This window comes from Protomyctophum parallelum (assembly GCF_964188405.1).
Source record: "Protomyctophum parallelum genome assembly, chromosome: 2".
In the NCBI taxonomy this organism is placed as follows: domain Eukaryota; kingdom Metazoa; phylum Chordata; class Actinopteri; order Myctophiformes; family Myctophidae; genus Protomyctophum; species Protomyctophum parallelum.
In genome coordinates, this window is record NC_139699.1 from 63499796 (window position 1) to 63512442 (window position 12647).

At 42.2% G+C, this 12647-nt stretch overlaps 2 protein-coding genes across 2 annotated transcripts in view; both read left to right on the forward strand.

Annotated features, from left to right (window-relative positions):
- Positions 1–1136: 1136 nt before the first annotated feature.
- Positions 1137–3941, forward strand: LOC310854391 (uncharacterized protein). Its single transcript, XM_083759007.1, has 5 exons — positions 1137–1247; positions 1820–1873; positions 2049–2246; positions 2920–3015; positions 3583–3941. Exons 2-5 carry the CDS (start codon positions 1820–1822, stop codon positions 3880–3882), a joined length of 648 nt encoding a protein of 215 aa, XP_083615133.1. The 5' UTR covers positions 1137–1247; the 3' UTR covers positions 3883–3941.
- A 2247-nt stretch (positions 3942–6188) lies between these two features.
- The window catches only part of bnc1 (basonuclin zinc finger protein 1), a 35329-nt gene continuing 28870 nt past the window's right edge, over positions 6189–12647 (forward strand). Inside the window, exon 1 of the mRNA XM_083759513.1 lies at positions 6189–6371. Coding sequence (XP_083615639.1) covers positions 6357–6371 — 15 coding nt within the window. The 5' untranslated portion in view covers positions 6189–6356. The remainder of the gene's footprint in view (positions 6372–12647) is intronic.

Sequence of the window (12647 nt, forward strand, 5' to 3'; positions counted from 1 at the left end):
TTAAACTATTAGTCTTTCTGTTGCATTTATAAATATTGAATCAATGAAAAGTATTGACAAGAGCTAAGGATTGAACAGTGTGCCTGATGGGAAATTAACAGGGTTTCATTTTTGTGTATTTAGTCTTATTTTCTACTGTCCATGTCTTCCAGCTACACCTCAACTCTTTGTCTCCCGGTGGCTGTCCTCTTTGCCTCCCGGTGGCTGTCCCCCAGGCATCTAGACTCATACAGACAGCAATTCAACAGTCTGGACAAACAAGTGACTGGATACCTTACTGGTAGGACACTGTTTAATAATTGTTTTACAACCTTTCTATACAGTTATTCAACTATATTCCTGAAACATTGTGTTGCAGATAGTATTCATTTACCACTGCGTTGTCTGCTCGCTTAAAGTAGCAATAAATAGCCGATCTACAAGCTCACAGCATGTCTCATTGTGATGCGTTGTGTGCATGCTTGTAAATCTGCAATTTCAGCTTTTTGGGGGTTTTAAACTATTAGTCTTTGTGGCATTTATAAATATTGAATCAATGCAAAGTATTGACAAGAGCTAAGGATTGAACAGTGTGCCTGATGGGAAATTAACAGGGTTTCATTTTTGTGTATTTAGTCTTATTTTCTACTGTCCATGTCTTCCAGCTACACCTCAACTCTTTGTCTCCCGGTATGCTGTCCTCTTTGCCTCCCGGTGGCTGTCCCCCAGGCATCTAGACTCATACAGACAGCAATTCAACAGTCTGGACAAACAAGTGACTGGATACCTTACTGGTAGGACACTGTTTAATAATTGTTTTACAACCTTTCTATACAGTTATTCAACTATATTCCTGAAACATTGTGTTGCAGATAGTATTCATTTACCACTGCGTTGTCTGCTCGCTTAAAGTAGCAATAAATAGCCGATCTACAAGCTCACAGCATGTCTCATTGTGATGCGTTGTGTGCATGCTTGTAAATCTGCAATTTCAGCTTTTTGGGGGTTTTAAACTATTAGTCTTTGTGGCATTTATAAATATTGAATCAATGCAAAGTATTGACAAGAGCTAAGGATTGAACAGTGTGCCTGATGGGAAATTAACAGGGTTTCATTTTTGTGTATTTAGTCTTATTTTCTACTGTCCATGTCTTCCAGCTACACCTCAACTCTTTGTCTCCCGGTATGCTGTCCTCTTTGCCTCCCGGTGGCTGTCCCCCAGGCATCTAGACTCATACAGACAGCAATTCAACAGTCTGGACAAACAAGTGACTGGATACCTTACTGGTAGGACACTGTTTAATAATTGTTTTACAACCTTTCTATACAGTTATTCAACTATATTCCTGAAACATTGTGTTGCAGATATTATTCATTTACCACTGCGTTGTCTGCTCGCTGCCTTATATGAACACAGCTGCTTCAATAATTCTTCCCTGTGTAATATTTTGATCCTTGAGGAGGATAATTAAAATGTTGAATCATTGAGATTTTACAGTTGGGACTCAGTAGATGTAGTTTATCAGTGATATGGATTTGAGTGGTGCCTGACGGCTCCAACTGCTATGTCAATATGTATGTCCTGATGAGTACGAATTGGGGTTGATTGGGCTGATTCAGGTCACACACACAGCAGCCATAGTACAGTGTACAGTACGAGTTATACTGTAGAGTATGAGTTGTACAGTACAGTACGATGCATATAGTTGCATCGCTCAGTTCACACAGGTGTGATTTTTATAGATTAGTTGGTATGACAAATATTAGTCAAACTCATTTTTGAAAGAAACATTACATCAGTCTGTTGGTTCCCTGTTAACACCTAGTGTATCTCTTCTAGATGAGCGTCAAGGATGTAAAGGAGAGATGGCTGGCCTTGTTTGATGCTTCACAAGTGAGTAAATTGGATTCTTGTAGCAGGGTTCAACAGAAATGACATCCTGCATGTGACACACATTTACATTGTATTTAACCAATTGTACCCATTCCTGGAGCAACAGTGGTGGAAAATGGATGTACAAGATCACAATGTGTTTTGTTTTTCTCCCTTCCCCTCATCTGTTTTTCAGGTCAGCGCAGAGTTCAAGTTGATCACTACAATGAAGCTTGAGCCGAAATTCATGGAGATGTTGGACCTCCACACACCTAAACTGGACCTCTACACACCTAAACTGGACCTCTACACACCTAAACTGCTGTCCATGTTCCAATCTAAGAGAGGTGCTGTAGGAGAGCCACATTGGGCAAAGAAGAGTGCTCTGCTTCAGGTAATAAACCATTTAGACCTGAGGATGATTCTTAAAAACGGCTTCTAAATCAGAAAATAGCAGATATGCAAGCTCACATTGCATCTCACTGAAGTCTGTGAACTTGCAGATCTTCTATTCTCGGTATTCATTCACTTTAAAAAGCTAGAACAAAGTTTGTGTTGTAATTTCCTTGACATGTTGTAACTTCACATGCGGGTGAGAAATGTTCCTCATTGACTTCCACTGTAGTATCTTGCCTGTAACGCAAACCTGTCAAATGTCCTAGATCAGTCCCATTAAGTTAATTACGATCACTTACTTTAGATACTAATGTATCCTAAACAGTCATCACTATGTCTCTGTCCTGTCCATTCCCTGATAGACGAAATGCATGTCTTAATAGTCTTGTCAGTACTAAACCCCTCTTATTCCTAAACTTCTTTGCTTTTTTACTATTTTGAAAAACATTTTTGTTCATTTAGATTGGCTAGTTGACCAATTTTGTTTTTCAAAAGAGTAAAAAAGGCAAAGAAGTTTCGGGATAATGTGTTTAGCACTGGTGGAAATGGGGCCCTAAATGCTAAAACTGTGTGCAGACAATTGAAACGGTAGACTTTAAAGTTGGTAAACAAAAGCCCAGCTTGAATGTGCAAAGTAATGCATTGTATTAAGGATAAAACTTTGTCTGCAGAGTGGAAACCCCATACAGCTAACCAGAGGAATCGTGATCAAGTGCCTCATCGACCATCTGGGAGAAGAGCCTGGTGCCCTGATCAAGGACGTTGAAGTTAGTAAAATAAAGTATTTAACAATTTGTAGTTTTAACTAATGTCATCATCATGGCTAATTGTGAGACAATATCTCAAACGTGCCAAGAACGGCAGAGTGAGGAGCTTGTTTTGTGAGAAAGTGTCCAGAGAATCAGGTTGTGAGATGGCATGTCTAGTGCTACTGCAGTTCAGACATGTGTTCCTACATACTAAGTAAGGTCACGATACACTCAGGTCTGCACTGCACATGGATACAAGTTCCATAGCAGCATAGACGGCAGCATGTCTTAATTATGGAAGCATGTTGTACAGCAAAAATAGCAGATCTACAAGGTCACAAATTGGCAATAGAATACATGTTTACAAGCTTCTTCCATGAACATGAATGGTCTCAATCTGGCCTCAATCTGTGATTTCTTCAACTGGTTGGCAGCAAACGTTTTCAATTGCAAACTCAAGACACTGACGGAGATCCCACCCAGAGCAGGGAATTGTGCAACAGTAGTAACTGTTTAGAATGATAATACCGTGAACATCATCATTACGTTTTCATTCATGAGATTCTATTTTTACAATGTGTGCAGGATGCTGGTGTCGATGTAGAAGAGGAGTTGTCGGGGGAACTGATGACTATCTACAGTCTGCAAACTCAATCACCAGCTGCTGATGTAGGTATTGTTATTGAGGGCATCCCTGTCCTCAACAACCTCGGCGATATTAGCAGAGCCTGCTGCTATCTCCTGGGACTGACCTACGTGTTTGACTTGAAGTACCCCAAGAAGTTCAAATACATCTTGGAGGTTTTTCAAAAGGTACTGCTTGGACTAGACCCTCAACAGCTTACACCCAAAGTGCAGACACTGAAAAAATGTCTGCTTGGCTAGTGTCCTGACTGACAACTTCAGTTTGAATGTTTTCAGTGGAAACAGATTAGTAGGGAACCACATCACATACGACACTGACTGATACTGCACTGTTCAAAAGGAAAGCCTATTGTATAAAGCATACAGCAGCATGTCAGATCTGTGCGTCTGACAGACTTGTTTTGAATTGGAGGTGCTTATGTGTACACGGTGCATATAGCCAATTAGAATGTATTAATCTGTACAAACCTCACCGATAGACAGTAAAACGTTATTTTTATTTTTTCTATATTAAGAAATTCTTCCCCATTTGACCTTCCTGCTTTTTCTTTTTTTTTCTTATACAGTAATGGGTTATTGATTGCTCCAAGCACATTACTTTAAAAACTAACATTTGTTGCTTAAAGGGCCACAGTTCTTTTATACTTAATGTTCATTTGTCTGGGTCTTGTTAAATAATGCTTTTGGGGTTCATGTTTTTCGGTGCTGTACAATTTTACAACTACACCAGGTTTTAATTGTATGCGTGTTGGCTGTTGACCAACTATACTTTCAATATGGTGTCTGCATGTGACCATAGATGAATGTTTTCAAAAAAGAATGGCAGCTATTTTTGCTATGATGAAGTAACCTATCAAATTGTGTGTGTGTGGTATAGATAATCAAATTGTGTTTTCAGGTGTGTGCGCATGTTTGTAGATCGGCTAATTTGGGTGCTAGACACCGGCATGCAGGCAAATTAATTAACCTAAACCTAAAATGTTTATGTCAAGTATAGTGTGACGTGTGTGTGTGTGTGTGTGTGTGTGTGTGTGGGGGGGGGTAGACAATCAAATTGTGTGTGTGCGTGCGCGACTGCGCGTGTGTGTATACGGTATAGTTTCGGTGGGACACCGGCAGGTAATTCATTAAACCCAGCCTTGACTAAAAAAAAAAGTCAAATGACCATCCTATCATGTTTGTCCTCTCAACTATAGTGTGCGTGGACTTTTGTTTTGTTTTATTTACCTGCCATAGTAGGAAATGTTTAATGTTCTTAAAATGTATTTGCTGACATTGTAATTTGCACATTGTTTCGTGTGGCCAGACTGTTTCCTCCCATACAGTATGTGAATGTTTAATACTTGAATGTTCACTTTGGTCAATTAAAAACGTACTTATCTGTATAATTGCATTGTGTATTCTCTTTGACAAAGGTAAATACAGAATTCCTTTTTGATTAAAATACTATGAGTTGAATACAGTTAAAATATTGAGTAAATGTAACGCATATATTTTATTAAATCATACACTCGTATATAGTTAAATCAACCTATCAATTTCAATCCCATATACTCAAATTTATATGTAATTTTAACCTAGGTTTTCTAATGCATATTAAGTTTATCTACTCAATTATTGTCATTTCAAGGTGCTAATGCATATTAAGTTTATCTACTCAATTATTGTCATTTCAAGGTGCTAATGCATATTAATTTTATCTACTCAATAATTGTCATTTCAACCTGCTTTAATATATTACTTGCACTTACTTAATTTTTAAGGTAGATTTTACTTGATTTCATAGCAGTCAAGTTTACTCGATAATTAAGGGTGTAAAAATGATTCACCAATATATTTGGGTAGATAGTAGTTTCTGTTTTCTGAGTGTGTGTGTGTGTGTGTGTGTGTGTGTGTGTGTGTGTGTGTGTGTGTGTGTGTGTGTGTGTGTGTGTGTGTGTGTGTGTGTGCGCGCGTGTGCGTGTGCGTGCAAGTGTGTGTCGGGGGTGCGCACACACGTGTGCACATTGTGCACAGGCTTGGGGAGGGAGCAGTGCAGCTCCTGAGGTGAGAATGCCGAGTGGGAGGATCTCATTCCAATCCCCTGTGCCCAGTTTCAACACACACACACACACACACACACACACACACACACACACACACACACACACACACACACACACACACACACATACACACACACTGAACATCTTGAGTAGTTTAGAGCCAGTCCACTGCAACATTAGAGGAGAGAGAGGGAGAGGGAGAGAGAGAGAGAGAGAGAGAGGAGGCGTGTGTGTGTAGACTGTAGAGAGAGAGTAAAAGCAGTGTGACTTTTTTTGTACACGGAGTGAGCATTGCGTTTGTTGGCTCTGAGTGAGTGTGTGAGTGCGTGTGTGTGTGTGTGTGTGTGTGTGTGTGCGCGCGCGGGTGTGTGTGTGTGTGTGTGTGTGCGTGTGTGTGTGTGTGTCAGAGACACTGTACGTGTGTGTGCGTGTGTGTCAGAGACACTGTACAGTACGTGTGTGTGCATGTGTGTGCTGGTGTTCCTGAAGGAGACAGTGTGTGTGTGTGTGTGTGTGTGTGTGTGTGTGTGTGTGTGTGTGTGATGATGGCTCTTTTGCGTTAGTACTTGTGCAGACAGGAGAGTTGGAGGACTCAGTTGTTTTGTGGGACTCTGTTCACAGTCACAGGGAATGGACAACTACATGGTCTCCTTGGAAACACACGACTAAATGACAATGGCCGAGGTAAGAAGAGAGACAGCTTATTTTCACCATCTTCTTTTTGTCTGTCTGTCTGTCTGTCTGTCTGTCTGTCTGTCCTCTTATTACTTACTTTTTTTTAAATAACCTGTGTGATTTGTGATCACATTAAAAGAAAACTGAGAATCTAGATTTAGAACAAGCTGTCACACGTTGATGGAATCTTGGTACTAAACGACTAAAGCGTATAGCCTTCGAGTTGTTTCACAGCCAGAGCTAATGATTATTAACAACGTATAACAGTTTACATAAGGGAGAGAGAGAGATTTGCTCCGTTGCTCCGCATGTTCACGAGTAACAAGTGGTGAAAGGTTGATGTGTATGCAAGCTCAACTTTGAGGAGAGGTGTGTGACTTTACACACATATACGTATAGCAGAGTGGGACCGTGGGTACAAGAAGTTTGATATTGAGATTTTACTGCACTTCTGCCAAAAGGTGGTCTTCTTTCAGACGGATTGAAGAACTCGAGCCGTGGGTTTGTGTGTTTTCTTGCACACACACACACACACACACAGGGAGAGGTTGTCCTTACATGCCATAAGAATCCACTGACAACTCCCTGTAAACAATAGCAGCAACTTCACCACAGACAACGACCGCTCCATGCACTTTCACACGGGCCGCCTTTCTCCGCTTTGGTTCACATCCCTACATGCCGGTTGGACCCTTTCTATTCCAATCCATTCTGTCACTTTCTGTTCTAAAAATAGTCTGTACAATTATCCATAGTTGAATATAGATCAGTTTTGAAAAGGGTGAAATTCCCCCAAAAATATAATGGGGTATAGAATAGAACGGAACCCATCCTTCACGGGATGTTTTCAGAAGTGTCTGTCCAGTCATGGTTAGTCATGTAACTGCTGTGTCAGTATCTCTGTCTGTCATCTAACTTCATGCTGTGTGTCAGTATATCTCTGTCTGACCACCATGTCTGTGTGTCTGTGCGTGTGTGTGTCTGTCTGTTGCTGAGCCGTACTTTATGAGTCCTCTCTCTAGTCTACGGCATGCTGGCTGCTGGCCACTGCAGCCTATTGGAATGTAATTTAAGAGCAGAGCTAATGTTTTGTTGCAGCCATAATGTAACAATTAGCCGAGCTGTCTGTGTGTGGCGGCGCGTTGGTAGCAGGAAATTCTCCTCTACTGCTCAACTCACTGTGTGTGTGTGTGTGTGTGTGTGTGTGTGTGTGAGTGAGAGAAAGTGTGAAAGAAGAGAGTGTATAACAAGGTTGAACACACCACAAACATCTCATTCATTGTTTGTGTGTGCGTGTGCGCGCATGTGTGTGTGTGTGTGTGTGTGTGTGTGTGTGTGTGTGTGTGTGTGCGCGTGCCGTGCCGTAGCTCACTTGTTTGTAAACAAGTCCTAAACTGTCTGATTGGTCTGTGGTCATCCTCTGTAACTACAGCATAAATAATCATACATAAATAAATACTATACAACATTATTGATACAAACCACAACAGGTTCTGTTTGCTTACTGAATTTAGGCTATATATTCTTTGTATCTATGATATAGAACAGTGGTTTTCAACCCTTGTCACATCATTATGTATTCACCATTTGAGCCATGGAACCACCTTTTGATGACATTTAGCCTCTCAGACCCAAAATGTAGAATATTTTGGTGTCGTTGGATAGGATTTTGTCCACAATTCCATGCTGTGTAGGTGGGAGATAACAGGCAAACGATCACAATGGCAATTCTTCTACATTCTCTAATGGTGCAGTAGACTTCTTTTGTTTATTAGATTTAAAAGTTTTGGTGCAGTAGACTTCTTGTACATTAAGTAATGCAGATGTTTAACTCCTGAGAGCATAAAATGAAACGTTTTACGCTCTCGAGAGTTAGAGATATATATGGGTTAAAGGTATATAAGGGTCCATTTGGTTATCAACTCTCCATCATTTAGCTGGGTCTGGGGGATCACCTGGCACCCCCTCAAGGACCACTGGTTGAAAACCACTGATATAGAAGAACAAGAACCATTTATTTTACTTTTAACTTAAAAGCAAAGACTAGATCTGCTATTTATAAACTGTTGCTTTGTGCCTGTCGTGATTCTACTATTTGGCTCCCTACAGTTGGGTTTGGACACTCGTGGCAAAAAAACTGAAAAACTAAATAAAGAAACAAAGGAATTCATGACATTGTGTTTATTTGTAATTATTTAATTCATCATATTTAATTACTAAATAATTAAATCTAGGATTTAGGCATCAAGCATATAGTTTCAATGTACAAAGCAAAGTACAATTATTGTGTTTTTGAATTATAAGTCGTTTTGAAGTGACGTATTTAAAATACAAAATAATCATTGAACCGTATTGATGTCATACAAAGTTAAATGGACACTTTTGGGACATTATTTAATGGTTACATTTTGCTAGACTGAATGGTAAAACCATTCCAACCATTCCATAATTCATGGTTAATTAATTCAAGTATTGTACTTTAGTTTGTATTAATATAGGACTTACTTCAGTGGGTTTTTAAAATTTTAAATCAAACATTAAGTGGAAAAAAAACGTGTGTGTGTGTGTGTGTGTGTGTGTGTGTGTCTCCCACACACACACACACACACGCACGCACACACAAACAGACATGCACATTTGCATGTTTGCGTGTGAGTATGCGAGTACAGGGCACGAGTATGTGTGTGCACGCCACGCACACGTATATAGGGCACGAGTATGCGTGTGCACACACGCGGGCAGGGCTTGTGTAATTGAACCGTTGTGGCGTGGGCTGAAGAGGCTCCTGCACTCTCGCTATTAAATAAAATGTTGGTTTATCTCTATATTTACTACTGTCTACAAATCTCTGTTCCTCTGTCCTTACCTCCATCCATCCCAGGCCCCTCCATGCCTCCTCTGTCCTTACCTCCATCCATCCCAGGCCCCTCCATGCCTCCTCTCTCCTTACCTCCATCCATCCCAGGCCCCTCCATGCCTCCTCTCTCTCCTTACCTCCATCCATCCCAGGCCCCTCCATGCCTCCTCTGTCCTTACCTCCATCCATCCCAGGCCCCTCCATGCCTCCTCTCTCTCCTTACCTCCATCCATCCCAGGCCCCTCCATGCCTCCTCTCTCTCCTTACCTCCATCCATCCCAGGCCCCTCCATGCCTCCTCTCTCTCCTTACCTCCATCCATCCCAGGCCCCTCCATGCCTCCTCTCTCTCCTTACCTCCATCCATCCCAGGCCCCTCCATGCCTCCTCTCTCTCCTTACCTCCATCCATCCCAGGCCCCTCCATGCCTCCTCTCTCTCCTTACCTCCATCCATCCCAGGCCCCTCCATGCCTCCTCTCTCTCCTTACCTCCATCCATCCCAGGCCCCTCCATGCCTCCTCTCTCTCCTTACCTCCATCCATCCCAGGCCCCTCCATGCCTCCTCTCTCTCCTTACCTCCATCCATCCCAGGCCCCTCCATGCCTCCTCTCTGGGTGTGAGTATCTCAGTGTTTTTCTTAGGACTGCAGCATGCAGGGCCTCAGGGCACAACACAACACAGCAGAGCTCCGTTTGAGCTGTGTGTGTGTGTGTGTGTGTGTGTGTGTGTGTGTGTGTGTGTGTGTGTGTGTGTGTGTGTGTGTGTGTGTGTGTGTGTGTGTGCGTGCGTGCGTGCGTGCGTGCGTGTGCGCGCGCGTGTGCGTGTGCGTGTGCGAGGCAGGCCGCAGCAGCCTGCCAACCCAACAACCAGTCAGCTTCATTAGGTTCACGATGCTCCCTCCGTTCCGTCCGTGAGGGGCTCGCGCTCCAGCCGAAGCCCCTCCAGCGACTCCCAGAGCGCGATTCAACCCCCTCGTAGCCCCCGCCCAACCCCCAGCCCCCCACCCCAAAGCCACAGCCCCCCCTTCCACAGCCCCCCTCCTCGCTCCGCGGCGCTGCCACCGAAAGGCTTGTGAGGATTTGTCAGCCAGATGTGACAAGATTGTCAAGAGGCAGGCGAGAGGCTGAGAGGGGGAGATCTGATATTAATCAGAGCGTAGCTGGGAGCCAAACTCTCTCAGATGCAGTGTACTAACATGTTCGTCTCATTTACTGCCTCTCTCTCTCTCTCTCTCTCTCTCTCTCTCTCTCTCTCTCTCTCTCTCTCTCTCTCTCCCACAGCACAGCTGCCCCCAGACTCGGGGCTCTGCTCTTGTTTGGGAACACACACACACACACACACACACACACACACACACACACACACACACACACACACACACACACACACACACACACACACACACTCACACTCACACTCACACACACCAGAAAGCCAACTTTAAGTTTGGCATGTCCCCATCGCACCCCAACCCCACCCCCAAACCTCAAGCTTATCTCTTTTTGACGTTCTATATTTCATGTTTTTTTTTTAAGAGGCTATATTATCTTCTCACGGATGTTCAGGTAATGATTTCCTTGTTTTGGGGGGTAGGAGGTTGTGCTTAAACAAAGTGCGTGCGTGCGTGCGTGCGTGCGTGCGTGCGTGCGTGCGTGCGTGCGTGCGTGCGTGCGTGCATGCGTGAGTGTGTGTGTGCGTGCGTGCCTGTGCCGTGCATGCATGTGCATGCGCACACTTTGACTGACTAGCTGTATGGTTCTAAATAATGAGTTTTTCATGGTGTCTTTGGGGTGTATAGCCTCTTAATAGGCTCACACACACTCACACACACACACACACACACACACACACACACACACACACACACACACACACACACAGCCTGTTACTACATGCACAGCACTAGACTGCTCTCGTCCTTTCACCTCCTTTGTCGTGTTTAAGGCTCTCCCATTTTCCACTGATGCACATAGGACTTGACACGCTGTGTTTACTGAAATCCCATGGCTTTATTAGCCATGGGATACTTTATGTTATTATTATTTCCTCTAGATATTACAAAGTGCAGTATTATGAATACAACAACATAATTCATAATCATTTTCTAAATGTTTCTTTTTAAATATATCATCCTTCCGGCAGTTTTCTGAAAAACCTCATGTTTCTATACAGTATGTCAGTTGGTGCTCAACCTTTTTCATGTCAAGGACCCCCAGAATTATCTGTATTTGGCTGCGGACCCCCCCATCTGAAAATATGTAGTTCCAGGGACCTCCCAGAAGCAAACATTTGAGTTGAAAACTTTCTCTCTGAAAGAATATTTATTCAAAGATTTGCGCCACATTTTCAAGATTAAGAAATATATCTATGTCTCGCGCTATGAGCTTGTAGATATGCTATTTTTCAATAGCTATAATGCTTAAAACACCAAATGGGGTTACCATCCAGAATGGGTTAAGTGGTATGTGTCTTCCCTAGTCCGCGGGGGGTACTTCCTTTTCGTTGTAAATCATGTCGTTACTTACTGTACGGCATGCAGATCAGCTCAACAACTTTGCTCCAACTTAAACTTGTCTTAAATTAGCATTTTTACTAGCTGCCTGTCACGTCTCCACTTTGAAAGCATAATTAATTCATGTATTTATAACTTCTGTACTTCTCTTCTCTACAAAGCAGTACATACATCGTGGGGCGCTTTATTAAATGTTTGTCTTTAGTTTTTATGTTATTAAATAGGCTTTATGTTTTATTTATTGAGAAACGGTATTTCATGTTCTTTATGTATGTGAGTACCAGTGTTGTTTTTGGCAGCAAATTTCTGTTTTTGTTTTAGTCATTAGTCTCTTTTATAGTTGTATTATCTTAATTTAGTTTTAGTCACATTTTACTCATCCGGAATGTTTTAGTGTTAGTCCAGTCTTAGTCAAGAGTTTACATTTCGTCTCAGCGCGACCTGTTGTGAGCTTGTAGATCTGTTATTTACAGCATGCAACTGTAAAATGGCTTGTGTAGTGTGTAAAATGGCTTGTGTCTTTTCCTTCCCTCCCTGACATTTTAGTCTAGTTTTCATTTGTTGACAAAATTGACAGTATATTTAGCCATATTTGAGTCATCATGGCTTAGTTTATATTTAGTGTTGAAGTGATTTTCGTCAGTGAAAAATGGTAGCCATAGTATTAGTCAACAAAATCAACACTGGTGAGTACATGGGGAAAACATAACATGGGGACAAATAAAATGATTGTGATTCTGATTGGGAAATATGCACAGGCACAAAAACAGGCCCGCAGCAGCGGGTGAATGTTAGTGCTGCTACTGTTGTTCTAACGATCTTCATCCATACTGCAAAATCCTGCATTTTTATTTGTATAGTGTTAAATTCCCATTCAGGACGGGAACCCCTTTTGGTGTTTTAAGCATTGTTATACT

Excerpts from the sequence above, each read along its gene's own strand:
- LOC310854391 (XM_083759007.1), top strand. The coding sequence starts at position 1,820 with ATGAGCGTCAAGGATGTAAAGGAGAGATGGCTGGCCTTGTTTGATGCT. Across the intron at positions 1,874-2,048 it reads CCTTGTTTGATGCTTCACAA|GTCAGCGCAGAGTTCAAGTT; the intron begins GTGAGTAAATTG and ends TCTGTTTTTCAG. Across the intron at positions 3,016-3,582 it reads CCCTGATCAAGGACGTTGAA|GATGCTGGTGTCGATGTAGA; the intron begins GTTAGTAAAATA and ends CAATGTGTGCAG.